Source organism: Nyctereutes procyonoides, unplaced genomic scaffold, assembly GCF_905146905.1.
Source record: "Nyctereutes procyonoides isolate TBG_1078 unplaced genomic scaffold, NYPRO_anot_genome, whole genome shotgun sequence".
Lineage (NCBI taxonomy): Eukaryota > Metazoa > Chordata > Mammalia > Carnivora > Canidae > Nyctereutes > Nyctereutes procyonoides.
In genome coordinates, this window is record NW_026575159.1 from 32,311,561 (window position 1) to 32,339,486 (window position 27,926).

General features: G+C 61.4%; 2 protein-coding genes across 3 annotated transcripts; one reads left to right on the top strand and one right to left on the bottom strand.

Moving 5' to 3' along the window:
- Window positions 1-1,934: 1,934 nt before the first annotated feature.
- Window positions 1,935-27,889, bottom strand: LY6H (lymphocyte antigen 6 family member H). 2 transcript variants are annotated; one of them, XM_055314185.1, is made up of 4 exons: window positions 27,739-27,889; window positions 3,512-3,635; window positions 2,743-2,862; window positions 1,935-2,445 (listed from the first exon to the last, which is right to left on the bottom strand). In XM_055314185.1, the coding sequence occupies exons 1-4, from the start codon at window positions 27,877-27,879 to the stop codon at window positions 2,210-2,212; spliced, it is 621 nt and encodes a 206-aa protein (XP_055170160.1). In that variant the 5' UTR covers window positions 27,880-27,889; the 3' UTR covers window positions 1,935-2,209. The 2 variants fall into 2 exon arrangements, with proteins under 2 accessions (XP_055170160.1, XP_055170161.1); XM_055314186.1 differs by lacking the exon at window positions 27,739-27,889 and adding an exon at window positions 4,061-4,201.
- Window positions 23,118-24,770, top strand: GPIHBP1 (glycosylphosphatidylinositol anchored high density lipoprotein binding protein 1). The gene is made up of 4 exons (XM_055314187.1): window positions 23,118-23,201; window positions 23,643-23,777; window positions 24,168-24,284; window positions 24,408-24,770. Exons 1-4 carry the CDS (start codon window positions 23,150-23,152, stop codon window positions 24,641-24,643), a joined length of 540 nt encoding a protein of 179 aa, XP_055170162.1. The 5' UTR covers window positions 23,118-23,149; the 3' UTR covers window positions 24,644-24,770.
- Window positions 27,890-27,926: the final 37 nt, after the last annotated feature.

The following is a 27,926-nucleotide window of genomic DNA, read 5'->3' on the forward strand; positions in this document are numbered from 1 at the left end:
CCATAAGGACATGAGGACGAGGGTGGTCACGGCAGCGTGTGACCAGAGACGCAGGGGGACCCCTGTGCCCTCAGGTGAGAGGTGGTTAGGAAAAGCGCGGTTGGCTCGCTCAGGGGAATAACAAGCAGACGCTGAAAAACAAAAGGTCCGTGTGGACCAGGAAGGATGCCCTTGGCAGCTACTTCCGGGAAATAACCCAGCGGCACATGGTTTATTCGCACCGTCCATGCACCAGCCGGACCCCGCAGGCCGCACGCACGGTGGGGCGCTGCTGCCAATGACCGCGCGTCGGGGGAGATGGGGCAGCTGGGGAGCAGAGCGCGGAGGTCAGGGCAGGGTCTCCCAGCCTCGCTGCCCCCCGGGCCCCCTTCACCTCTATCCCACGGCTGGGAGAGCTCCCGGGTTTTTTTTATACATTTCTCTCAAATAATAAATTCAGCACACACGGGGAGGCCTAGAAGTTGGTTTGAAGCTGGTGCCCATGGGCGGCCCCTCGTCCTCAGGGACCCCCCGGGGCCTCCATTTCGCCGCATCCTCCCTGGCACCAGCTTCCTGACTGAATCCTCAAGCCACTCTTCGCCCTTGCCCTAGGTGACAGTGCCCGGTCCCTACGCTCCCCAAACGGCAGACACAAGCGGTGGGCACCGCACTTTACAGAGGTCGGGGCAGGGCGGCGACGGGGTACATGGCAGAGCAAAGTTAAAACGTCAGGGGGGACAAGTCCCCGGCCGTTTCCACCAGCGGGGAGAGGACGCGGTCTCCAGCGACCCCTCTCCTTTCTTTTCACCCCGGGTGCCAGCAGAGGAGCCCCAGTGGGAATGGCAAGGCCGGCTTTTCAACGAAGCCACTGGCCTTGCCCAGGACTCCAGGACCCAGGAGCCACCAGGGCCTGGGTCAGCCACAGGAGGACGAGGAAGCGCTGGCCAAAGACCAGACCCCAGAAAAGCCTGGAGGGGCTGCTGACCTCACTGTGAGCCTGGGCCAGAGACAACCCATGTGGCCACGGAGTGCGGCAACTGGGCTGCACCCAGTGCCGTAGGAACAACTCCAGAGACCGACCGCTGGAGTAGGAGAGGCCAGAGGGGCACCCTAAGATTTACCTGTGTGTCCTCCCCTGCCTCCCCCACCCAAAGCACCCAGTCCCTCTGCGCTACCCCACAGGGCCCGCCTCCAGGGCCCGCCAAGGAGGCACCCTTGTGCGGGGGAGGCAGGGGAATCCTGTTAAGAGGCAGAGTCTGGGCACAAGAGCGCTCCCAACACTCTGGGGAGCTGGTCCCCGAGTCCGATCACCCCAAGGCTGTACGAAAGAGCAGCTGAGGGATCCCTGGGTGGCGCAGCGGTTTGATGCCTGCCTTTGGCCCAGGGCGCGATCCTGGAGACCCAGGATCGAATCCCACATCGGGCTCCCGGTGCATAGAGCCTGCTTCTCCCTCTGCCTATGTCTCTGCCTCTCTCTCTCTCACTGTGTGCCTATCATAAATTAAAAAAAAAAAAAAAAAAAGAAAGAAAGAGCAGGTGACAGCAGGACATGCAAGGTGTGGGTGCATGTGTGCCCCTGAAAGTGCAGGACACTGAGGGCCAAGAGTAGTGTGCACACAGACGTGCTCGTGTGGGAGCACAGTTCAGGAGCTGCTGTGACGTCCGTGTTTCAGTGTCCACATGGGCGGAGTCTGCAGGAGCGAGCATGTGGATCTGTGCACGTGCAAGTGTGCATGTCTGCACGTCTGCTGTCTGTGTGCACGGCCTCACCTCCTATCCCGGCCCCATGATTCCATCCACTCTAACCCCCTCTGCCTCCCCACCGCCTGCCAGGTCCGAGGCACCCCAGGCAGCCCCACACACCCACAAACCCCCAGTCCCAGCACCCCGCACCTCCAGCCCACAGCCTGGGCTTCCTCAGAGCCCCACCCCACACCCAGGCTCAGACCCGGGTCTCTGGACCAAAAGTGAGTTTATTTCTCCGTGGAAGATGCCCTTGCAGCCAAGCTGTTGGGCTCTGCCTGGCTCTGCCTGGCTTCCCCTCAGAGACCTGGGGGTCCCAGCCCCCAGCCCGCTCCCCTGGGGCCTCCTGCAGACACCGGGTTCCCTGGAGGCGTCCTACTGGCCGGGACTCAAAGCTGGTGGAGAGAGGGAGGCCTCACGTCTCAGGGAGGGGCCAGGGCCAGTAAGCTCGGAGCCCTGCTGAGGCGGGGGGGTAGGGGGGAGGGCCTCAGGGCCCAGCCCCGAGAAGGGCAGGCCCCAGGCTGAGCAGGAGCCCCCCAGCCAGGGCCCAGGGGCTGCCCCCCGCCCCCAGGCCGCCGTTGCACAAGTCTCCCTCGCAACAGTCCACGTCCACTTTTAAGATCCCAGAGTTAATGAAGCCCATCAGATAGTCTGAGAAGAAGTGCCGCTTAACGAAGTCACAGGACGAGGCACACATCTTGTTCACGGAATGGTCCTTCCTGCCTGGGGAAGAGGTAGCAGAGCTGAGACGGCAGGACCCACACCGGAGCCCTCTCGGCCTCAGGGCCCAGCCCAGGACCCAGCTCGGGACCCCTGAACAGCAGAGCCGTGTTTTCCAACCCACCCACGCCGTCTCAACTATACGGAAAGGGCCACACAGGGGCCTAGGCAGGACAGGCACCTGCTCACCTTCACACAGCAGGGCAGTGTCCTGCACACAGACCTGTGCTCTTGGCCAAGGACAGAGGGGCTCAGACACACCCCCAACCTCTCCCCACCCAGGCCCAGGTCCTGACTCACTGCTACTGGGATCGGTGATCCGGACGCTGGCACACACTGTGTCTGATGGCTGGCACTGCTTTGGGGTGCAATGGCTTGAGTTGGTAGTCAGTGTGCAGTCCTGGCACCACAAGCCATGAGCTGGGCAGGGCACAAGGATGCGCATGACCAGAGGAACTGGGGGCTGGCCGTCCCTCTTGCCCCCTCCCACCCACCTGCTGCAGGCACTGCTAGGACAACCAGGCCCCTGACCAGGAGTGACCAGGCCAGACTGGCACCTGGAGGTCAGGCCTTGGGAGAACCTCTGTGCCTTCTAGGTGGTTTGGGGGGAGGAGCCCACCACTGGAACTCTGGGAGCCCCGGCACCCTCTGCGCCCTGCACACACGCACACACATGCCAGCCACGCAGCTCACACCTGCGGTGCTCTCGGGCACACCCCCACCCCCCACCCCTCCTCGCAGAGTTCAGGTGGTTCCAAGCTAGAAAGGATGAGGCAGGACTTGATGGGAGGCCAGCTGGGGCTCCAGAAGCCAGGGAGGGAAGGGGCGCCCAGCAGGACCAGCGGCGCTGGGAGCCCCCGAGGGAAGTCGCTGGAAATCGCTCGCTCGGTGCCCTTTGGAGCCAGGAGGGCCCCGTGTGGCCTGGGCGGGGCCTGGAGCGTCGCGAGTGAAGGCGACGGGCGGGCGCAGGGCGGCTGGGGTCGCCGGGGTCCGGGCGCAGGTGTGCATGTGACGGCCCCGTCGGAGGCCGGTGGCCCCGCAGCCCCACGGGCCGCCCCCCCAGACTCACCGGGCGCCGAGCACAGCAGGGCGGCCAGCAGCACCAGGCCGAGGCCCTTCACGGCCGTGGGCAGCATGCTCCAGGCGGGCTCGGGAGGGTGCGGGCTTGCGGGCGCAGGTCCTGGGGCGCGGGCCTGGCAAAGAGAAGCCCCGGTCAGGGGCCCAGCCGCCCGGCCGAGCCACCCCCCCCCCGCGGCCCCGGAGCGCCCCCTCGGGATCGCGAGGCCCCTCCCCCAGCCCCTCCCCACAGCGCCCACCATCACCGCCTCCCTCCGGGGAGAGGTCCGCCGCCTCGGGCGGGGTGACAGCTCGAACGGCCCCAAGCCGCTCCTGGCATCTGTGGGTGCGGGTCGGGGTGGGGGGGCGCGTCTCCTCCTCCCTGGGGAGCGGGAGGCGCGTCCGGAGAGAAAGGGGCACGGCCAGGTGCGAGCGCGCGGTACCTGCCGGTGGGGGAGGGGCGCCGCCACGGCGCCCCCCCCCCCCGCCACCCCTGGGCTGGGGGCCCGGGAACCCCGCGCCGGCCCCCCCCCCCGCCTCCTGCGCGCGCCCGGGCGCTCACCGCGGGTCGGGGCGTGGAGCGCGGGCCTCGGCCGGGGCGCACTCACATCCCGGGGGGCGCAGGGCTGCGAGAGGTGCGGGGAGCGGCGCCCTTCGGTCTCCCTGCGGACCGGAACCCGGGCGCAGCCTCGTCTTTCGGGGAACGCAGCCGCAGACGCGGACCCCGCGCGAGGGGCGGAGCGGAGCCGGGGCGGGGGCGCGCGGGGGCGGGGGCGGTGGCAGAGGCCCGGGCGGGGCGGGGCGGGGCGCGGGGCGCGGCGGGTCGTGGTCCCGGGCGGTGCGCGCCCCTCGACAGCCGGCGCCCGTGCTGCGCGTCCGCCCCTCGGGTGCCCGCCGCCGCCGCCCCGGGCGCCCCGGCGGCCGCCCTTCCCCCTCCGCCCGGCCGACGTCCCCTTGGAATTGCTCGGAAGAACGTTTACTGCGAAAGGAAGCGAGGGAACGTGCAGGGACGCGGGGAGGGGAGGCGCCAAGGTGGTTGGCGCAGGGCCTCGGCCGCGGCGCGCGTACCTGGAGCCCCCCGAGCGCCGTGGTCCCGGCCTCCCACCCCCTGCGGGCCCCAACCGCGCCCGCCTTCCAGGGCCGAGTCCCGAGTGCTGGCCGCGGCGTTCAAGGCCCTCCGCCTCCGGCTCGGCCGGTTGCTGAGCTTTCTCTCTCGCCTTCCCGCCCCACAAAGCTGTTAAGCCCTGCGCCCTTGTCCTTGCTGTCCCCGTGCCTGGAATCCATGTCTGCTGAGCACTAAGCCCCGGGTGCTGTGCAAGGGTTGGGGTCATTCCTTTCTGCCCTGCCTTCCTCCAGCCGCAAGCACTCATGGAGGAGCCCTGTGAGCCCGCCGCTGCCCTGGGCCTGGGCCGGCGCGGTGGGGAGGCTTCTGCCCCCTTCCCCAGCCTTGCTTTACAGAAACGATGATCACAGATGTGCCCTTGTGAGGTGTCGTCGTACTGTCGGCGGAGCACCTAGTGTGTCTTCTGTTCCAGACGCAGGTGCTGTGTCCTCACAGCCTCACCACCCCCCTGCTGCGAACTATTATTGACATCCACACCTTATAAGAAGGAGACCAAAGCACAGAGCTTGAGCTCCCTGCCCAAGGTCACACACTGAGCAGGTGACACAGCCCGGGTTGGAACTGGAGCAGCTTGGCCTCAGAACCTGTGCGCCTCGTGCCCCGCCGGGGCTCCCGAGGAGCAGAAGCAAAGGACACAGACGGGCAACCCCACCTGGGAGCCTGCGGTTCTGCAGGGTTCCATTCCAATGTGAGTTCAAAGTCAAAATCAGGAAACATCCAAAGAAAGAGGGCTCCAAATACACCACAGAAGCAATGAGGAGGAACAGGTTTAAGTCTCCACAAATTTTCTAATCTGAAAGTGTTAAATATAGAATACAAAATTAACCTGCCTTGTGGGCTTAGGATATATTAAGGGAAAGAACAATGAATATCAAAACTGACCGTGCTTAGCTGAAAAACGGAGAGCCTCTGGAAACGAGAAACTTTTCACTGAAATTAAGAGATCATCAGGAACTTTGATTAATGCTAAACGAAAATAAAATCCTTTTGAAAAACATACATGGTGTGGTTTCATTTGTATGAGACGCCAAGAATGGAAAAATCCAAAAAAAAGAGAGAAAGTAGACATGTGGTTGCCTCCGCTGGCGGGAGGAAGGAACCGGAGCTCCCGGCTAATGGTCAAGGGGTTGCTTTTCAAGTGATGGAAGTCATGCAACACGTGGATGTACTAAAACCCCCTGAATTAGAAACTTTAAAAGGGTGAATTTTACAGCAGGCGAGTTACATTTCAGTAAAGCTGTCGTGTAAAAAACAACAAACAGCAAATGCAGGAGGCGGCATAGGCGCAAGCGAGGAAGGAGTTTGCGAACTGGAATGTGAGTCCACAGAAATGGTCAAGAACGTGGTGCGAGGGTCGTGGAGGGGGACACGGAAGGAGAGGGGGGACACGGCAGGCAGCGTAGAAGAGAGAGAGCAGGTGTTTGAAGACCCTCTGCCTCATAGCCGGTGACGGGGGGCCTGGTGGCTCAGGGGTCAAGCATCTGACTCTGGATTTCGGATCCGGATGGGCCCCCGTCGGGCTACGCACTCAGGGGGGAGCCTGCTTGAGTGTCTCTCCCTCCCTCCCTCTGCCCCTCCGGCTCACGCGTGTCTCTCTCTCTCTCTCTCTTAAAAAGAGGAAAAGAGGGGATCCCTGGGTGGCGCAGTGGTTTGGCGCCTGCCTTTGGTCCAGGGCGCGATCCTGGAGACCCGGGATCGAGTCCCACGTCGGGCTCCCGGTGCATGGAGCCTGCTTCTCCCTCTGCCTGTGTCTCTGCCTCTCTCGCTCTCTCTGTATGACTATCGTAAATAAATAAAAAATAAATAAATAAATAAAAAGAGGAAAAGAACTGGTGAAAGAGCATCGGGCTCCCTCCCTGCAAGGAGCCTGCCTCTCCCTCTGCCTGTGTCTCTGCCTCTCTCTCTCTCTGTGTCTCTCAGGAATAAATATATACAATCCTTAAAAAAAAAAAAAAAACGGGATCCCTGGGTGGCGCAGCGGTTTGGCGCCTGCCTTTGGCCCAGGGCGCGATCCTGGAGACCCGGGATCGAATCCCACGTCGGGCTCCCGGTGCGTGGAGCCTGCTTCTCCCTCTGCCTGTGTCTCTGCCTCTCTGTGTGTGTGTGTGTGTGTGTGTGTGTGACTATCATAAAAAAAAAAAAAAGAAACAGCAGCTAGGCAGGCAGCAGGACTCGAGCAGCAGCAGTGGACACCAAGACAGTGAGGTGAGTCCCCGTAAGGTGCTCAGAGGACAGTAACGGTCCACTGAGAACTTTTCACACTGTTTTCCAAAAAAAAAAAAAAGTGCAAAATAAAATTTTCAGATAGTTAACAGCTCAGCCAAATTTTTTTCAGATAAAATTTTGGAGACGTTGAGAGAGTTTGCCACTAGCAGGAACTTTTATTTTTTTATTATTTTTTTAAAGATTTTGTTTATTTATTCATGAGAGACACAGAGGGAGAGAGAGAGGGGCAGAGACACGGGCTGGGGGGCGGGGAGCAGGCTCCATGCAGGACTCGATCCCGTGTCTCCAGGACCACGCCCTGGACCCATGGCAGGTGCTAAACCACTGAGCCACCCAGGAATCCCCCTAGCAGGAACTTTTAAAGAATGTACTATAGGAGGAAAAAATACCCCAGAAGGAAGGGCCAGCCACAAGAAGGAACCATGTGCAAGACACTGGCTTACAAGGGGGAAACTGAGTCAGCCTCGTTGTCTAGGACAGCAGGAGCTCTGTGAAGTTGGAAGACTGAGCCAGGAGCAACAGCATGTGGGGCGGGCAGCAGGACTGAGTCTCAGGGTCCTGAGCCCCTTGCGCTGAGATGCGGCATGGCTCATAGGGAGCTCTAAGTCGTGCTCAGACGTTGAGGATGCAGGGAAAGTTTCCACGGGACCAGAAGGGCTGGGGTGCAGCGTCTCCCTTGGGAATCCTACTTATGCAAAGACTGGGCACGGAAAGAAGGTCAGTGTGTCTGGCAACCAGTGACCCGGGGGGACCGGAGGGAACCTCCGTGGCTTTGGAATCCTGTTACAGATCGTGGACCGTGTCCCAAGCACCGTAGTGTACTAGCTGGGAAGTCTCTGAGCTACACATCGCACGATACCCATCCGTGAGTGGGATGTTCAGTTGCGTGTCCACTTGGCTGGTTCATTGAGCCCAGATATCTCGTCAAACATCGTTGTGGGTGTTGCTGTGAGGCTGTCTTTAGACGAAATGAACATTTGTATCAGTAGATTTCGAGTGATGCAAATTGCTCTCCATGGTGGGGGTGGGCCTCGTCCAATCAGTTGAAGGCCCGAATAGAACAAAAAAACTGACTTCCTCTGAGCAAGAGGGAATTCCACCCGTGGATGGCCTTTGAACTTGAACTGAAACACTGGCTCTTCCTGACTCTCCTACCTGTTGGCCTGTCCTGCAGATATAGGACTTGCCAGACTCCAAGTTGATGCACATGAGCCAACTCCTCAAAATAAATCTGTCTGTATAAATATACACATCCCACTGGTCCTGCTTCTCTGGAGAAACCTGGCTGTTACAGGGCGTGACTTTCACCTGGGAAGTAAGGGCTGTTGGGCCCAAGCTCCCCGGGGGTTCTGTCCCTTTCCCCTGACACCCCAGCCCTCCTGAAAGGGAGCTGGGACGGCTTCGAGCGCAGTGGTCAGCAGTGTGGCAGGTGCGGGGCCAGGAAGGGCTGAGGCGAGGCACACACATCAGCTGACACTTTGGACGATCTGATCCCTCTGGCTGCTGAGTTGAGCGTGGCCTGGAAGATTCTAGATCAGAACGAGGGGGCCAGTGAGGATGGTGGCTCAGACAGAGAGGTGGCACAGACACGGAGCAGGGGTACGGGTTCCCAAGACCTGGTGGGGCCAGGATGCTCCCCTCGGCTCTGGCTCGGGAAGCAGGTGGGCCCAGGGCAGGATGCTCTTCAAGTTCCCGCGGGGCTCAGAGGAGGGTCTGGGGTGGAGATGTGAACGTGGTCCAGCTGGTCCCAAGGGAGCAGGTGGGATCACCAGGTGAGAAGGTGGGGGGATGGCAGGGCCGCCCCAAGCCCCTGAGGTCAGGCCAAGTCCTCGGGTGGATGAGCGCCTCACCGCATGGCCTGTTGCCCAACTCCCAGCAACCCTGAGTCCAGGAGCTGTGTGTCCATCTGTCCTCCTCTTGAGGCAACCGGTACCACTTTGGCTCAAGTCCCAGCAAGGGCCCTTCCCCGCTCTGGTGCCACTCTTCTGCGAAACCAGCCCCCCCAGGCTATGCCCCACCTCCAAGTCCCCCCGAGCCACCTGTGCCCCCGCTGTACCCACGGGACTCCCAGCAAAGCCCCAGTGTCCTCCCAGCTTTGGGAGACTCCTCGGCCCCACGCCACCCTCCCCCTCCCATTCCTCCTCAGCCCTCCTCGCAGCTGAAATGCACCCCACGCACCCCCACCCCTCCCCAGGTCTGCGTCTGCGTCTCGCACAGGGGTGGTCATCCCCCCTCACTGTGGCACAATCGGCCCCTTCCAGGCTGGCGTCCTAGGGGCGTTTCTGCCACCAGCATCCAGCACCTGCACGGCGCCACCTGCCACCCTCCTCTGCACCCTCCCCGTGCCAAGGGTCCAGGCAATCAGAGGAACATTCCTGCAGGGGGAGGTATACCAGCAAAGCCTCAGACGGCCGTGCTCCTGCGCTTTCCTTCCTCTCAGCCTTTGCTCGCTCCTCACCTGGAACACCCATCCCAACACCTCACACTGGGGACACCGAGGCCTTCCCACCCCACCCTTTCTTTTTGCCGTAAACGGTTCTGGGAACCTTCCCAAGACTGACCCTCCGGTGGCCTTGGACCAGTCATAGGTCCTCCTATCCCCTCCTCCAAAGGCACTGCATCTCTGGGAGCCTGCCCCCGCCCCCGTCCTGGCACGGAGCAGCTGGGTGACCCTGTCCCCCGTGCCAGGGCTCCGTGGTTCTCGTGCCCAAGGCCAAATCTCGGCATGTAGAGTCTCCTCAAAGACACCTGGACTTTCTGGATGCTCAGGTCTGCTCCAAACAACCCCTTCTCACACCTGGGAAGCTCCTGGGAGCAGCTGCACCGAGGAAACAGCTGCAAGAATCCCTCGGGACCCCAGGGTCCAGGATGGGAAACGGCTCCCAGGGGGGCCCAGGCTGTGGCAGGGAAAGCAGGTGCACTCAGGGCTCCTCACAGCTCCCCCGCTGCCTGCACTCATGCATACATGCACACACACGCAACGCACGCACACTTGTGTGCACACCGATGCCTTTCCACTGCCTCTCCTGCACTGGCACACACACGCTCACTCACACGCTGAGACCTCGGTCCCTGGGGGTGAGCCCTCTGGCTCCCGACCCTGCACAGGGCTCTGTACTCTCATGGGCGGCTCACGTGTCACCATGTCACCATGTCACTGTAGCTGGCCTGGCCGGGGACCTTTCTAGGAGGCAGAGCAGAGCAGCGGGGAGCGCCAGGCCCCGGGCGCAGATGGCAGGCGACCACGGCCAGCGTGTGCGGCCCTGGGCTCTGGGCAGGCCGTGTGCTCTCCTGAGCCTCCGTCCCTCGTCTGTGGGTGGGGCAGCTCTGGTCACCGTCTGGAAGTGTGGCAGGGATCGCACACGATGCCGCCAGGGAGTGCTCACTGGGCATCTGGCCCAGGCCCTGGGAGGTCAGCACCCAACACGGTCATCCGTTCCTGCTGTGCCAGAGACAGTGGGGCCCCTGCCCCGTGGAGGCGGGGATGACTGGGCAGACAGAAAGGTGGCTGTGGAGCCCTGGGAGCAGTTCTGGGAGCCATCGGGGGTGGGGACAAGGCCTTGGAAGGAGACACTAAGCCAGGGCCTGGGGGATGGGGCTGCCAGGAGCTCCCAGAGATGGGAGCGCAGGAGTGTTCCGGAGAGGAGCCAAGTGATTTAAGGGGAGGGAGGAGAAGGGAGGGGCAGGAAGGGGGAAGGGAAGAGGGCCCCACTGCCCTGTCCTGGGGCACTGCCCTGGGGCATGGGCTGTACTCAGCCATTTGCTCTAGTGAAGAGGGGACAGAGGGACAGAGGGACAGACGTCACTGTGAGACAGGATTATAACAAGACTGATTCAGGCTCCCTCCCACTCCTGGACCGCTCACCCTGGGGAAGCCAGCTGCCCTGCGGAGGGAGTGAGGCCCCCCAATGACCCCCCTAGGGGGCTGGATGCTGACCGCCCCCCCAGGGCCCCCCCGGATGAGACCACAGCCCTGACGACAGCGGACAGCAGCATCCTGAGGGTCCAGCGAGGCCAGGCCTGGATTCCTGGCCCTCAGACACCCACCCGGGAGCACGAACCGTATTGTCTTAAGCCCCTGAATTTTGGGGTAAGTTGAAATGTAGCAAAGGATAGCACGGGCGGGTAGGGCCTGACGTGGGCATGACGTGAGGGAGCGGATGTGGGCGTCTGAGGACTGGTGCTCGGGAGGCTGGCGCCAAGGCCTGGGGTGCAGCTCTGCGCCACTCCCCAGAGAGCACAGTCGGCGCCCTCGCCCTCCCGAGCTGGGTGGGCTTGGTTGCCAGGGAGATGCTGGTTCCTAACCCAGTTTCCAAGCTGCTCAGCTTCCTCCCAGTGCATGTGGGTCAGCTTCACCCTATCAGGATCTTTGCAAACAAAGAATAATAATCAGTCCTGATTAGCAGCTGATTAGAGAGGGCTTTCTTGGAAGAAGCCTCGAGTAAGCGCCGAGGAATCCCTGTGCCACTGGCCCTGCCCTCTGGAGCTGGGGACCAGGCTCTGATCTCCGTCCTCCCAGCCAACCCCCCCCCCCGCAGCCCCCGGATCCTGGAGAGGAGCCAAGACGCTTCCGCCTGCCGGGCAGCCCAATCCCCAGCTTAACCTCAGGGCCAGGGTGATGCCGGTGGGTCGTCCCACAGCAGAGGCGGCTCCCAGGGGCTCAGGACCAGGGACAGCGTCAGGAGACACCGGAGCCCCTAAGGCCATAGAGGCAGCAGGACAGGCGACTGGGCCAGGCCCCGCACAAGGGGCCGAGGCTGGGGTCCTGCCTGAGACAGGCTCCCAGAGCCGCCTTGTGTTTTGGCCAACCCTGTCAGAAGCCCTCCCAGTCGGCCACGGTGGGCGACGTAGCTGCAGTTCCCCAAAGACTGCCCTGCCTCATGGGGAGGGCCAGCCTCTCCGCCAAGGGGTGGCAGGGACACGTGTGCCACATGTCAAGCCTTTCCCGAGGCCATCCAGCCTCAGGGAGGGAGAAGGCTGCTGACCCCAGGGGCCACCCAGAAGAGTGGGGGCACGCTGTGTGCTGGGCTGAATGGTGTGGGAAGAAGGTCTTTTGTGGAGGAGAGTAAGTTAAGGACCTGGAGATGAGGTCCCCCCGGATTTAGGGTGGGCCCTGCCCCCAGCACCTGGCACCCTTGGCCAGGAAAGGAGAGATTTGAGGCACAAACACACGGGAAGGGTGACACGTATGCGGGAGGGCTGTGGCCACGGGCCGCCCACCGCCTGGAGCCACCAGGTGCCCGAAGGAGCAGGAAAGACTTGGCGCATCTTTGCGGTTTTCAGGCCCCATGGCTGTGATTTGCTGCGGGAAACAGACTCAGGGTCCGAGGCACTGCATGAGGTGAGGCGCTTCCCAGCCCTGGTCAGGGCCCGCGGGGGAGGGGGGTGTCGGGGGGGGCGGGGAGGGCCTCCTTGTTGTGCTCAGGCCCCAAGGACCCAGGGACGCCTCCAGTCCAGACAAACAGCAGAGTAAGGTCCCGGCCAGGCCCCGGCTGGGTTGAGGGGCATCGGAAGGAGGGCAGGCAGCAGAGCCTCCACGTGGGAAAGAAGCAGGGCTCCAGCTCGGGGGGGGGGGGGGGGGCTCCCCCAGCCCCCCCCCCACCCGCAGGGCCGCCCCCAGGGCACGAGCCCAGCCAGCCAGCTCCGCCCACCTAACACAGCCTCCAGTCCCCTACCAGAGTGACACCCACTTGGCATGGGGAGAGGGCGGGCCACTCTCAGAGCCCTCCGGCTCCTCTGCCCCCACCTCCGCTGCAGCCCTGCCCCCTGGCTTTCCCACGGGGTCCCCCCACCAGGCCTGACCTTTCCCTGCCCCCACCCCCTGGGAGGAGCTGGTGCTGAGCTCCCCCGGGGTCCATATAGGGACCCCAGCAGGGACCCCAGGCAGAGGAGCGTGTCCCCTGCTCTCCATTCCCCTGCCCACCGTGCAGGAAGCCAGCACACGGGCCCCGCCGCAGGGCCTCAGGCCCCCCTGAAGCTCCCAGGGGGGTTCAGTGGAGGGACAATTGATGTTGAGGATTCTTGCTCCCTGAATGAGGTAGTCCAAGAGGAGTGTGAGGAGGGCAGGAGACCGTAGGAGACCCTCCAAAGAACCCTGCACACACATGTGCAAACACACACACATGCAAACACATGCACGGAGTCAGGCCACTTGTCCCCAAAGACTAGAAAAGCCCACATCTTTGGGGAACACCCCCCGGTGTGGGACAGTGGGAGGGTGGCCCCAGCTGACGGGAGAGACGTGGGCAGGGGTCGAGGCCCAGAGGGGAGACTGAGCCAGCTCCATCTGCCTGCTGGCCCAGCGGTATTCTGGGAGCTCTCCATCCAACTGTCATCCTCCCCAGGCCTCACCTGGTGGGGACCCAGGCATCCCCAACTGGACCCCTACCCGGGCCTCACCTGGGTTTCTTGTACCCACTCCCACCCACGCCGACCCATTCTCTAAGGGACGCTAGAGCGGCTTCGGCAAATATCCCTGTTTAAACATTTTGGGGGCTCCCTACTGTTGTCAAGATAAAGTCCAAAGTCCCCTGCGGGGCCCACAGGGCTGCAGGGCTGAACCCACTGCCTCAGCTCCAATCTCAGTCCTTTTTTCGGCCCCTTGGAACTGCCAACCTCCTCTCGTACTCAGGCCCCAGGCCCCAGAACTGGAGTGTGTGGACAGTTGCATCAACTCTGGGATTGGGGCCTAGCCCACCCCCCTGGGGTCCCCACCCCAGTCTCACCCTGGGATCCACCTTGTGCCAGAGAGAAGGTGCACCCTCCTCCCTGGTGGGCAGTCGGCTCTGACATACGCATTCAGGAGGCACTGTCCACGGCCAGCCCGGGGGACCCCAGGCCTCTGTCCAGTGGCTAACATGACCAGGCATCAGACTCAGAAAAACACATTGAATCCTGGGAGGAACCACGAGTAAAACAATGTGCCAACCTGTCAAGCATGAGCACCCTGAACAGATGAGAACTCAGCCCAAACGACACCCTGACCAGGACTGACATCCTAACAAAAACAAAAATAGAGGGACGCCTGGGGGGCTCTGGGGTTGAGCATCTGCCTTTGGTTCAGGTCATGACCCCAGGGTCCTGGAATCGAGTCCCGTGTCAGGCTCCCTGCATGGAGCCTGCTTCTCCCTCTGCCTGTGTCTCTGCCTCTGCATGTATGTGTGTGTCTCATGAATAAATAAGTAAAATCTTTTAAAAATTTCAGTAAACTATGCTATAAACAGATGACACCCATCGTGGCTTTCTTGTTCCATTGACAGAGCTTAGGCAGAGTAGATTGAGCAGGACTCCCAAGTGCCCTAGGACTTTCAGAATGGTCAGTGAGCACTGGCTTCATCTTTGAGTCACCAGCTGCATTAGCCCCTAACAAGGGAGTCGGCTTGTAGCGGCAGCTTTAAAGCCAGGCAGTGACTTCTCCTCTCCAGCTACACCGGTCCTAGATGGCAACTCCTTCCAGTAGATAATCTGTTGCTTAGTGCAGCACCTTCAGTAATTATCTGAGCCTGATCTTCTGGAGAACTGGCTGCAGCTCCGATGTCAGCACTGCTGGTTTGTCTTGTACTTGCCTGTTTGGAGACGACTTCTCACTTCTCTCCTTCAACCTCGAGAACCTCTGCTAGCTTACAGCTTTCCCCTGCAGCCTCCTCATCTCTCCCAGCCCTCCTGGAATTGAAGAGAGTGAGGGCCTTGCTCTGGGTTAGGCTTTGGTCCAAGGAAATGCTGTACCTGGTGTGATCTTCTATCCAGACCAGGAAGACTTTCTTCCTATCGGCAATAAGGCTGGTTTTCTTATCATTCGTGTGTTCACTAGAGAAGCACTTGTGATTTCCTTCAAGAACGTCTCCTGTGTGTTCACAGTGTGGCCATGTGGTGTAAGAGGGCTGGCTCTCCACCCGTCTGGGCTTTCCACATGCCTTCTCACTAAGCTTGGTCATTTCTACCTTTTGACTTAAATGAGATACGTGACTTCTCCTTTCCCTGGAGCACGAGGGGTTATCGTAGGATTATTAACTGGCCTACTTTCAATACCAAAATATGACACAGAATTACAAAGTGAGCAAATGCTGTCGGAGAAAGTGTGGATAGACTTGCTGGCAAGGTTGCCACAAACTCATTTGTAAAAAAAAAAAAAAAAAGAAAGAAAGCACAGTACCTACAAAGCCCAATAAAACAAGGTGTGCCTGTCGGTATTTCTTGTTACAAATCACAATACCACAATGCTCTACTACTGTGACTCTTGGAGATTTTCATAACGAAACGTTTACATGTGGAGCAGGGCTGGACCCTGTCCCCATGCATCTCCTCGACTGCATGAGGAAAGTAAAAAAACAAGTTACCTAAACTTCTGTCACTAACTGAATCTGTTTTCTTTAAAGTTAGCACACAGAGTCCCAGATACCAGAAAGGGGATTCTGGGACCAGTCATGGGAAAACAGGAACATGGGGCACAGAAGAGCTTGATCCCAGGGCCCCGCTCGGCTGTAATAGTATTTATTATGCAGTTTTGACCCAGTGTTGAGTCCCGGCTGTCAGTTCCCTCTCATGGGCACATCCCAAACACATCTCTCATCAGGCTTCCACACTTCAGACTCTGGTCCCAGGGCTGGGTACCAGACAACCAGGATCAGCCCCTGTGCCTAGAGATGCCAAAATTATTAAACAAGCCAGTCTGCAGGGATCGTGTAAAACCCAGCTACCCAGCCCTGATGGCCATTCAGTAGCCACTCCTGCAGCCTCCTGGCTGGCACAGCCCCTGATGGTGCCCCTATAAGTCACAGAGATCTGACTTCCATCTTTCCCAGTGTCACCCTCCTGTGTCCCACCATCAAAAGAACCTTTACATTTTATAAAACTGATGTAGAAGGACCAGTGTTCAGGTCCCAGTGGTGCTGCTTACCAGCTGTGTGACCTTGAGCCTGTTCCCTTTGGCTTTCCCATGTGAAGATGGGAAACATGCACAGGGTCAGTACCTGCACTAAGTGAGCAGGTGCAGGTAGAAATCTTGGTAGAATGCCTAGCTTCATAAACACTTACATGATTCCTCTCTACACCCCCAGCTCCTGGCATGGAACTGCACCCCAACCTTGCCCTAGAGGTCATGCACACCAGCATCATTCTGACTGGACATTGGCAATGAGCACCACACCACCCCCTTGCTTTCCTGATGGCTGACTTCCTTCTCAAGGTAAAGTCATTGCAGTGGCTAATGCTCCCACTGACTCCAGAAGAGCTGGATAAATCACAGAAACCATCTTGTTTAAACTCTAGAGAACTAGGGAAATAATAAAGACAAGAGGAATGAAAATCCAGACACAGCAGATCTGCAGACCAACCCTCTAAACAGCCAGTCTCCCGAGTGCATGATGCCTTGTGATTGCTGAGACCCTGAGGATTTGACTTTGGTCAAGGTCAAACCTCAGTCAAAGCCGAGGCCACCCCTGGGTGACAAAGAAACAAGCAGGCAAAGTTGGAGAGTTGAGAGGACTCCAATGTATGGTTGGTCTCATATAAATTTTGGTATCTGCTTATCAGTTTCCACACACAAGAAGTTAAAAGCACTGTGAAGCACTACTACACCCGCTGGAATGGCTACAAGTTTAAAAATTGACAATACGAGTGTTGGTAAAGTTGTGGAGCAACTGGAGCTCTCCTACAGCACCAGTGGACACAGTGGGTAAGATCGTCCCTACAACACCAGTGGCGACAATGAATACAACATGGGTGGAGACAGTGGGTAAGAACTCCTACAGCATCAGTGGAGACAGTGGGTAAGATTGTTCCTACAACATCAGTGGAGACAAGAGTAAGAACTCCTACAACACAGGTGGAGACAGTGAGTAAGAACTCCTACAACACAGGTGGAGACAGTGAGTAAGAACTCCTACAACACCAGAACTCCTACAACTCTTGCAACAATGGGTAAGAATCCTACAACATGGGGTGGAGACAGTGGTAAAAATTCCTACAATATGGGTGGAGACAATGGGTAAGAACTCCTACAGCAGTGGTGGAGACAGTGGGTAAGAACTCCTACAGCAGTGGTGGAGACAGTGGGTAAGAACTCCCACAACATCAGTGGAGACAGTAAGTAAGAACTCCTACAACACCAGTGGAGACAATAGGTAAGAACTCCTACAACATGGGTGGAGACAGTGGCTAAGAACTCCTATGACACCAGTGGAGACAATAGGTAAAAACTACAGCAGCAGTGGAGACAGTGGGTGAGAATCCTGTGGCAGTGGCAGGAGGTGAATGGCAGTCCATACCACAGCTGGCACCTGCAAGTCTCAGCCCCGTGTTCACTCAGTGGACATGAGGGCTTGTCTACACCAAAGCACGTGTGCCGTGTGTGCAGAACGGCCTGCTTCATAAAAACCCCAGACTAGAAACAAGCCCAGTGCACCCGCATTAGATCAAACACCAGCTTGGAGTTCCCGCACCATGTAACACCCCCTGGCAACAAAAATGCATGTGGACAAACCTCAGACACACGTGGCCCCAGGGTGGGTGGAAGTGGTCAGACACGAAGCAGCTGATACTTTATGAGGCCATTTACACGAAGTTTGAAAACAGAACCAATGTATAGTATTCGGGGTCAGATCAGTGGTTACCTTCAGGGCTAGACACTGACCGAGGGAGCCTTCTGGGTTCTAGAATGCTCTGTGTTTTGGTATGAATGGTTGTTACTGTATATACATGTGTTTTCATCAACATGTACACTTAATGTTTGCACACTTAGCTGTATGAACATTTTATCACAATATTTTTCATGTAACAAAGAGACATGTGCAAGAATGTTCACAGACAAAAACCAAAAGCTGCCCGCAGCTCAGCAGCTGTAGGGTGGATATAAAAACCATGATGTGTTCCCAGGACACAGCAGTGTCCAGCACTGAAATGAAACGAAGGACATCGGGACTCCTGGGTGGCTCAGTGGTTGAGTGTCTGTCTTCGGCCCAGGGCATGATCCTGGGGTCCCAGGATCGAGTCCCACATCGGGCTCCCCACAGGGAGCCTGCTTCTCCCTCTGCCTGTGTCTCTGCCTCTCTCTCTGTGTGTGTCTCTCATGAATAAATAAATAAAATCTTAAAAAAAAAGAAGGACGTCTAAGCTCCACAATGTGGATGGACCTCCCAAGCCAGACTGCAGTAAAGTCCAAACAGGAAAGGACACCTGTGGTCGGCCTCTAATTATACAAACGGGTTTCAGATAAAACCTTGTTTTTTAAGGCTAATAACTTACAACTTTCCCACCTCACCCTCCTTCCTGCAAGAACCCTCCATCGTGCACAACTTCTCCCCACTTCCCTCTACTTGCTAGACGATGGGATGGTGCCTGAATCACGCATCGCTTAATCAAGCCAGCGAGATCTTCACATTTACTCCATCGAATTGTATTTAACACTTAAAAATAAAACCACCAGTTATTAGGGGCCAGCAGGAGGTACCTCCACAGAACAAAGCAGGGGAGGCTCTTCCATAGGGAGAGGGGTGGGCTGGCAGGAAGCGTAGTGGCCCCTCATCAGCTGAGCCGTGACAGTCTCTCATGGGGTTTGGGAGGAGGACCCCTCCCTGTGTGGGGTGGTTCAGCACTCACTGCCCGTGGGGTGCACCTCTCGCTGCTGGGCCTGCAGTTGAGGAGAGAAGTAGGGCTGAGGCACCCCTGCTGGCCTCCAGGCTCCACTCTCGGGGGGGGGCTCCTTTTATTAATTTGCACACTGTGCAGGTGAAGACCTGCCACCACGGCTGCCATGAATCCACGTGGTACCTCTCCGGGCCCGGTCACCCCCCTGGGGGCAGTGCAGCTGCTCTGCTGCTGGGAGGAGCTGGGCAACCCGCGAGGCCTGCGATCCGGCCCCAGCCCGGAGCCCAGGGAGGGGGCTCGTGCTCAGCCTGGGGCTTCCCTGGCTCCGTGACCCCCGCCACATGCAGACCCCTACCTGGAGCTCTGTCATCAGAGTCTGTCTTCCAGGCCCCCAGGGCTTGCACACACACACGCTCCTTCCTTTGCAGGCGGTGCACAGGCCCAGGGGGTAACTCGAATGGAAGACGGCAGCTGGGAGACCTGGGTGCAGGGTGCTGGGAGTCCTGCACGGCCTCCTGTTCCTCCCCCTTCATCCAAACAGTAGCACGTGCGCGTGCTCCTCAGCGCCTGCTGTATGCAGGTAATAGTTTCCTGACTCAGGACACAAAGAGCTTCTTCGTGCCTTCATGTGGCTGCAGAGAACCCCTGCCACATTCTTTTCAGTTTTTCTTTCTTTTTTTTTTTTTTTAAAGATTTTATTCATTTATTCATGAGAGACACACAGAGAGAGAAGCAGAGACACAGGCAGAGGGAGAAGCAGGCTCCATGCGGGGACCCGATCCTATGACTCCAGGATCAGGCTCTGGGCCAAAGGCAGGTGCCAAACCGCTGAGCCACCCAGGGATCCCTCTTTTCAGTTTTTCTAACACGTCAGCGTGAGGGAGATTGATTTCTACCGAGACAACGTAAACAACATGCTCCATGTGCCCCCGACCGTGGATTTTCCCAAGGGAGCCCCAATGTAAAGCACTGGCACCCCAGGTGTCTGGGGGCTGCCAAGGAGCCCCTCCGCAAGGGTGAGGGGCAGGGAGCAGGTCTCGGGGAGGCAGTGCCCAGGGTCCCTCCAGCACCCCAGGAGCAGCGGGGCGGCTGGTGGGTGGGATGCTCTGACGGAGGCCTGTGCTCAGTGCAGTTTCACGAGACCCGCGGGCGTGCTTACACGTGGGAGGAGAGGAACCAGTTAGCCACAGCTCGCCGTCTGCCCCAGCAGCCGCACCCCGACTGCCCCCCCAGGAAGCGAAGCCAGGGGCCTGACGGGGTCCCGGGTCAGGTCCGCACAGCGAGTCACCACAGCCAGAGCGAGCCAGGGTCCCAGCACTTCCACTACAAAATGCAATGGATCCATCAAATAGAGTATTATCAGCGTTAAAGAGGAGGGGAAATCTGCCCCACGCTCCGACCGGGTGCACCTGAAGGCATGACGCCGAGCGAGATATGCCAGCGACAAGAGGACACACATTCCCGGTTTCACTTCCACGAGGCTGCGAGTCACCAGGTTCAGAGACCGCAGGGAGACGGTGCTGCCCGGGGCTGCGAAGGGAGCTAGTGTTTCCTGGGCAGAGCATTGGTCTGGAACGATAGAAAGTTCCGGAGGTGGATAGTGGGGAAGGTGGGGCAACGGGAGCGCTGACAGGAGCTGCTGGGGGCCGTGGGCAGCCCTGCAGAGCTGGTGCCAGACACCAGGGACCCCCGGGGCCCTCCACGTGGGGCTCGCAGGGAACGGGGAGCTGGGAGTCCCGGGGTTGATATGGGGGGCCCAGGGGGGCCGAGGACTAGAGACAACTGGGGTGCGGATGTGTGCCAGGGGGGTCGGGGACACAAGCTGACCGAATGAACGACTGCAAGCCCGAGGGAACCGATGGCTGAGCTTCTGAGACCCGGAGAGTCGGTTCACAGGCTCCTGGTGTGGCCTGTCCCTGGGCCGCCCCCCACAGCTGCTTGTTTCTCAGGCCTGGCTTCCCGGGAAGAAGGGGGCTTGTGCCCCTTTACAAACCCCAGGAGCGGCCTGCCTGGATGAGAGAGAGAGAGACCCTCCGGGAGAGAACCCTCACGGCCCCCTGCCTGCCAGGGTGACAGGCTCTGGCCTCTGCTCCCAGGGACGGAGAGCATGAGCTGCAGAGAGGGTGGGGAGCTCCTCCCCGGGCAGCTGCAGCCCACACAGCCCCCCAAAGCCCCATTCCTCCATGCCTGTGCACAGCAGTCGGCCAGGTGCCCCTCCTGTCCACACAGCTGCTAGACCTTTGCTCTTCCGTCAGAAACATTGTTCACACTTCTCCGGGTCTGGGTCTGATTCAACATGGGGAGGCTGAGGAGGTACAGAATAGGGACTCAGAGCTCGAGACAGAGCAGCACCGTCCCCCCGAGGAAAGCAGGGGCCCCCCCCATCTCCTCTGCCAGGCCAAGAGCAAGTACGGCCGGCCGGCATGCCCTGCCCACGGTGACACTGAGGTCTGAGCCAAGGCTGCTGCTGCCAGGGAGAGCAGGGTGACCCGCGGGCTTCTCTCGGCTGGAGGACAGCAGGCCTGGGGTGTGGGGGAGCCCCAGACCAGCAACATCCACAAGGCCGCCCCCTAGAGCCAGGCCAGCCAAGCTGGGCAGAAGGGGCAGGGCCAGGTCCACACTGTGCAGGGCTCTGCGGGCAGGGGTCTGGGTCCCCGGGGCTGCCTCTGGATGTGGGCTTGGCTAAGGGATGAGGGCTCTGAGCCCAGGGCCCAGGCCAGTCAGCATGTGGGCTCTAACACGGGCCTCAGCTGCCCGTGGGGCCACCAGTCCAGAGCCCTGACCCTGGGGGTGTCTTGGGAGCCGAGTCCCTGCGTTGAGGGTCTGCAGGAGGCACCCTTGCCCCAGAAGCCTGGGATAAGGGAGGGGCCCCTACCAGACATGTTTTTGGACCAGAACGTCTGAAGAGGCCTGGGTGGGGAGAGGGATGGGCGCACACACACCCCGACCTGGGGGCCTGGGGTCCCAGGGATGCCAGGTATCTGCCATCAGGGTGTGGGGTAGGGGGCCAAGCTCCCCCGGCCTCGACGGACCTCGTGCAAACACATGGGCCACCAGCCCTGGCCACCTGCTGCATCTGCATGGGCAGGACTGGACCCGCTCCTACCCTGGACAGGGCAGGGGGCACCGGAGCACCTGCAGGGGGCGGGGCTGAATGGGGGCGGGGGGGTAGCTGGACCTGAACCCTACAGCCCCTTCAGCCCCCTCGGGCTGCTGAGCAGCAACAGCAGTTCATTTTAATCAGTGAAGTATGCGGGATTGTTATGATCCCTGCAGGCTCCTCACAAGTGCTGGCCTGTTGGGGGGCAGGGGCACCGGGGGCACCAAGGACACCGGGGGCAGGGGAACCCCCCGGGCCTTCCTGGGAACAGCCCAGGGGCAGGGGGCGCAGCCTCCCCTTGAGGAATGAAGACGGGGGGTACAGAGCCGTGACCCCCAACAGATGGGACCCTGGCTGGGGAGTGACCTCGGCCCCGGTGTGAGGATGGGCTGGGGGCAGCTTCCTCCAGAAACTGAGGTGGCTCTGGGGACAGCGAGAGGGCTCGGCTCCCGAGGACTCGAGGAGGGACAACACCTCGGGGTGGCCAAGACTTCAGAGAAGTGTCCTGAGGGATGGAGGCAGGCGCTGTGCTACAGGCCCACGGGCACCGCTCCCAGGGCCGAGACATCCTCTGCCGACCCTGAGGCCCAGGGGACCAGGGGGCAGTCCCAGGCTCAGGGGGAAGGAGCCAGGCCCTTCCCAGGCCCAGCTGGCCTCAGCCCTGCTACAGGTGGCCGCACAGAGTGTCCACCCGCCTGCTGACAGGGACAGTGGCCCCAGGGGAGCCAGGGGAGGGCCAGGCGCTGAGGCACCAAGCCCCAGGCGGCTCCCCGATAACCCAGCCCCACTTTCCCATTGCCCCCAGTGGGGGGAAGCGGCTCTCAGGACCCCTTCAGGCCTGTGCCCGCAGAGAGAGAGCTGGCGGGGGCCAAGGCGCCAGGAATGCAGGCCCGGGGTGCACTCGCTCGCAGGCAGCTTCACCCCTCCACCACCTGCTCCAGCCAGCAAGCAGCATGGAGAGAGCTCCCCAAGGCAGGGGCACCCCAAGGTCGGGGGGACAGGGCAGGGGATGGGTGGTAGCTGGAAGGAGTATGGGAGGTGACGTGTAAGCAGGTGAGGGGATGAGCCATGGGGATCTAGCCCTCCAGGCAAAGGTGAGGGGTGAGGGGACAGGGGACAGGGGACAGCAGAGGCACAGGTAGGACACCCCCTGTGTTTTCATTTCATCTCATGCAGCCCTGGACAGTGGGTGAGGCTGACTGAGTCTCAGGGGACGGGTGAGTGATGTGCAACCAGAGGGTCCAGGAGGGCAAGGTCCGGTGACCACGTAGCCAGGGCCTGGTTCCCACGGGTCCAGGGGGCAGGGGGCTGGCCGGTGCTGCCCAGCCCCGGGCCAGGTTTGCCGGCTGCGCCCCCCCAGCAGATGCCGGGCCGGCCGAGCGTGCAGGGGGGCAGGACGCCCCCGGCGATGGCTTCCTGTCCCCCAGGGGCCTGAAGTCAGGGGGGAAATGGCCGTCCCTGGCCTGCTGCCTGGCACTGGGGTCAGTGTCAGGCCCATTGTTTGAGGCTGGAGCTGGGGGGGCCTCCGGGAAGCCCCTGAGATGGCCTCTGTCCCACTTCCCACAGATCCAGAGCCTGAGCGAGAGCCAGAGCGCGCAGACCCCGCAGCGCCCGGCGGGATGACGGCGCTCCCGGCTGTCCTGCTGGCCCTGCTGCTGTGCGGGCGGCCAGGTACCGGGCAGGGCCACCTCTGCGGCGAGAGGGGACAGCTTGGTGCAGCCAGCGGGGGCCTCGGGGCACCCGGCCTCGGGGCAGGACGCGGCATGGGGAGAAGGGGGCGAGGCTGGAGTCTGAGGCCAGAGGGAGGTGGACGTGGGTCCCCAGACCCCACCTCTTTGAAAGGCAGGCTTCAGGGTTCCCTGCCTGTCCCCCCTCAGTGTCCTCTTCTGTCAAACAAGCAGGGTTTACGGGGGGGGGACAAGTGCTGGAAGGGACAGGCCCCCACAGCCAGTGACCGGCAGAATTGGCAGGGCCACCAGCTGGGAGCCCACGGGGAGGACAGAGTGGGGAGGAGGCGGCGGAGGGGGCGTCGGGCAGGTTGGGCGGGGACGCAGCACTGGGCCCCGGGCCGGCCGTGGGGGTTTACGGGCATCCCTGTGTGGCACCGCACAGGGCGGACGCAGGACAAGGAGGAGGAGGACGACGACGCGGACTTTGGGCTGGACGGCTACGACGACGACGACGAGGAGGAGGAGGAGGAGGAGGAGGAGGAGGCGGCCAGTGTGAACGCCGGCGGCAGGGGCCAAGGTGCCCCCCCCGGGGCTCAGGCGCCCACCCCTCTTTGGCAACACCGACCGAGCCTCTGCCTGTGACATTGGCTTGGGGGATGGGGGGGGCAGGGGAGAGGAGAGAAGAGCCCTAACGGCTCACACCGGCTGTGACCCTCGGCTGCCACCCAGAGCAGGGAGCCCGGAGCAGGGGCGGCTTCTGGGCAGGGAGGCTGAGCAGGAGTTCCCGGGGCAGAGAGGGGCACAGGGAGGCCCAGAACGGGAGACCCCCCCCCAGCCTCGAGGCTCCGGGCTGGCGGGCAGGGCGGGGAGGGGCTGGGAGGGGAGGGGAGGGGGGACAGGCCAGTCCTGAGGAGGGGAGCAGGAGGGCCTGGGCCTGACCTCCCCCCGCCACCCCCCGTGCCCCCAGCGCTGCTGCGGTGCTACTCATGCCAGTCCCTGCACAGCGGGGAGAGCTGCGGGCGAATTCAGAACTGCGTCCGCAGCCACAGCTTCTGCAAAGCCGTCATCTCCCACGGGAACACGGGTGAGCGGCCGGAGGAGCCTGTCCCCCACCCCCACCCCCACCCAGATGGCCGCGCACCCGGGAGGACCTGCTCCCTGCGTCCAGCCTGACGGCGCCTTCGTCGCCCCACTCTGTCCCTCCCAGAGTCGGGCCCTCTGACCACTTACTCGGCGTGGTGTGCGGACGCCTGTAAGCCCATCACCAAGACGCTGGAGGGGACCCTGATGACCCTGACCTGCTGCCAGTCGGCCCTCTGCAACCTCCCACCCTGGCAGGACTCCCTGGGCCGCGGGGCGGGTAGCCCCCAGGGCGACGCCACAATGGTGGTCGCTGCTCTGCTGCTCAGCCTTCTCCCCAGCCTCCAGGCCGTGGGGTCCTGAAGGGGGACCCACCCCCACCCATACCCCCACCGCGGCCTGGCTCACACCCTGGACGGCCAGCACCCTGTCCAGTGCTTCACCCACCCGGCCCCCACCCCAGCTGTGGTGAATAAACTCGGAGCATCGTGCATAATCCTGCCAGCCCTGGTTCTGCTCAGCCCCTCGGCATTTCCTATTTCCTGCCCCTCTGGCCTCCCAGCCACTCCTCCTCCCCCTCCCCCCCACCACTGCCGGGGGCAGGGCGGGGGGGGGGGGGCCAGGGCCAGGCCTCGGGGGCTCCCAGGGCAGGTCCATATAGCCCGGGTGCAGAAAATATGCATCCTATGCCAGGGAAGGCGGCCACATTCTCCTCCCACCTCTGAAACACCTCCACCCACATGACTGTTGCCAGGGTTCCTGAGATGACTGGGCGGGGGGTGGGGGTGCCCAGCGCCCTCTCTAGCCAGGCGGCCACCACTGGCTGCTGGGCTCGTGGCCTTCCTTGACCGGTGCCCAACAGGACCCTGGGATAGGAGGGAGGAGGCCTGGGTCTGGGCCTCAGTTTCCCCATCAGAGCAGTATTGAACAAGGCTTACAGGACCCCTCGATCCCCACCAGCTCAGCAGCCCCTGGGGAGGGAAGCCCTGAGGCCTGCCCTGCCAGTCAGGTAGCTCCAGCAGGTGGAGAAGCTTCCCACTCTCTGCTTTCTTCCTTCCTTATTAATGAAAAGCTCAAGGCCTCGCTGGGGGCAAATCCGTGTGGTGGAGGAGACAGGGTGTCTTTCCTCTCCTTCCTCCCTCCTGCTGCCTGGAATGCTGGCTGGGGCTCCACAGCCACTTTGCACCATGAGGCAGCACAGGAGGCTGGTGGGGCAGCATGGAGGAAGGGGCAGAGATCGCTGGTGACCAGGAGCCCCACACTGCCTACCCCGGGACCCCTTTCCCTGGGAGGGAAACCAATGGCTGCGGGGTTGAAGCCAGTCATGTCTCTGCCATTGCCTCCTTGCACACTGTCACACACACACTCCTGCAGGTACCTACACTCTCGTATTCCCTCCGCCAGGGCGCACACTCACCAACACACGCTCACCCACACAGTGCCCACTAAAGCACAGCAGATAAAGCACAGCTCGGGGGTCACCCTGTCTGGTTTAAATGTTCGTTAAGGCCACGCCCCCGCCCCCCCCCACCTGGGTGAGCCGTGCCCGCCTGCGCCGTGACCCAGACGAACCCCTTCACCTCCCTATGCCTCCACTGCCCCAGCTGGGTCTCCTTGTCTGCTAGGTGGCAGGGCGGTGGCGCCCCAGCAAGCCCGATGCAGGGGTGGGGCCAGACGAGGGCCAGGACGCAGCTGAATCCCAGGCCAGGTCCAGCCCGAGGCCCCAGTGCACTGTCCCCGGCACGACATTTAGGCCCAGGAAGGAACTGCCGGCCGCAGGTCAGGAGGTGGTCATGGGGCCACTGCCTCGCATCCAGCTGCGTCCTCCCGGCCTGGGAGCACGTCCTGCTGGGTCGCCGCATCCGTGTCCCAGGACTGCCATCACCGTGAGCGCGAACCCAGGGGCCCAGCGCACTCCCTAGGGCTCTGGAGGTCTGAAATGAAGGGCCATGTTCCTCTCGGGGCCTATGAGGGTCCACCTCATGCGCCAGCCTCCCTGGGTGGAGGGAGGCCCACGACTCGGCGTGTCTGGGACGGCTTTCCAGAAGACGTTAGAGTCTGAGTAAAAAGGAAGCCCCTGCCCACGCGGGTGGGCCTCACCCAACCCACTGAGGCCCAAATGGAACAAAAAGCCGGAAAGGGCAACTCCACCCTCTGGAGCTGGACATCGTCCTCTGCTGCCCCAGACCCCGCGGCTCCTGCTTCTGAGGCCTCCAGGCTCCAGCGGGGCCAGTACCCATGCTCCTGGGGCTACAGCCTCCACACCCCCGAGCCAGTCCCTGCGGCCACCGACCACCCGCACGTGCCCTGTGCGCCCCACAGGCCTGCCTCTCTGGGGAGCTGTGCACCTCGCTCTAGGGGAGCAGAGCCTCCGGCCTTCCCTGCTGGCCGCCTGACCCGCAGCTCCCAGCACTTCCTCCACCATCCCACCCCTCACCCCTTCTCCCTCAAATCTCCCTCCACCCCTATCCTGAAGGCCTCTGTGGTGACCTAATCCAGGACAATCTCTCGTCCCAAGAGACCACATCTGCATCACAGCTGCAGAGTCCCGTTGCCCGAGAGCCCACACATCCCAGTCTGCGGGGACTAGGATGCGGGTGTCAGCCAGTCATTACGGACTCCGCACCCCCCAACAGCAGACTCCCGCTGGACACCTGCCGCGCCGGCTGTGTGCTGGGCCTCGGGCCCACGGCGGGTAAAGCCCAGGCCCAGGGCCCAGCAGAAGGGCTCACCTGGTCACAGGGGCCACAGCCCGAAGTCAGGCATGGCTCTCAGCCGCGGTGGCCCCTAGCAGATCTCCTGCCGTCCGGACGCGCCTCAGCTACCCTTGCCTTGCCCGTTGCTAGATACAGCTTCTAGAGAACTGGGATTTTCCAGGTTGAATATACGATGGGCCAGTGGGGGAGGGGAGACAAACCGTCCAGGGGAGGGACAGGCTCCCCCACCCTGACCCCGGGGCATGGCCCCCCTGTGTCACCCTCAGCCTGTGGTGGCAGAGTTGCCAGAGCTCGGGTGTCTCCAAGAGGCAGTCCTCCAATTCGCACGCACCCTTCCCTCCACCTGGTGCGCCAGCACCCACACCCCACCGCTGGCTGTCGCAGAGCTGGGTGCGGTGCCTGAGGCCAACTCGTGGGACCAACCCTAACCACACCTCCCTCCCCAGAGCTCTGGCCAGCTGGGGACCCGTGGGTATCTAACACCCCCAAGGAAGATGCCACTGAGGATGCAGGGCCCCAGGGCGGGGGTGGGGATGGGGAGGGTGCCTGGCACAGGCAGGTCCCAGGGGTGCAGGGGAGACAGTGGCAGAGCCAGAGGGTGACAGCCCCCCCCCCGGAAGGCACTCCCCCTCGGGCACTGGGGCTGTCAAGGTTACCCCAGCGCTCACCCTCCCTTGGAGCGCGCACGAGTCTGGGGAATGGGGCTGATCCACACCTGCGGGTTGTCTCTAACTCACTGACCTCAGCGTGCATAGGCCTCCCCAGAGAGGCGGGCCTGTGGGGCGTGCAGGGCACGTGCCGGTGGTCGGTGGCTGCAGGGACTGGCTCAGGGGACATGGAGGCAAGGGGTCCTAGGCTGTAGTCCCAGGAGCCCGGGCCCATCTCCACATTCCCGCGGAGAAGCAAGATGAAGGAAGAGGAGAAACACA

Bases quoted from the DNA above. Each gene is read 5' to 3' on its own strand.
- LY6H (XM_055314185.1), bottom strand. From the start codon at position 27,879: ATGGGCCCGGGCTCCTGGGACTACAGCCTAGGACCCCTTGCCTCCATG. The intron at 3,636-27,738 runs GTCAGTGAGTTA...TCTCTTTGCCAG, and splicing joins GGAGGCCTATGCACGCTGAG to GCCCGCGCCCCAGGACCTGC. The intron at 2,863-3,511 runs GTGAGTCTGGGG...TGCCCTGCCCAG, and splicing joins CCTGCTGTGCTCGGCGCCCG to CTCATGGCTTGTGGTGCCAG.
- GPIHBP1 (XM_055314187.1), top strand. From the start codon at position 23,150: ATGACGGCGCTCCCGGCTGTCCTGCTGGCCCTGCTGCTGTGCGGGCGG. The intron at 23,202-23,642 runs GTACCGGGCAGG...GGCACCGCACAG, and splicing joins GCTGCTGTGCGGGCGGCCAG to GGCGGACGCAGGACAAGGAG. The intron at 23,778-24,167 runs GTGCCCCCCCCG...CCGTGCCCCCAG, and splicing joins CGCCGGCGGCAGGGGCCAAG to CGCTGCTGCGGTGCTACTCA.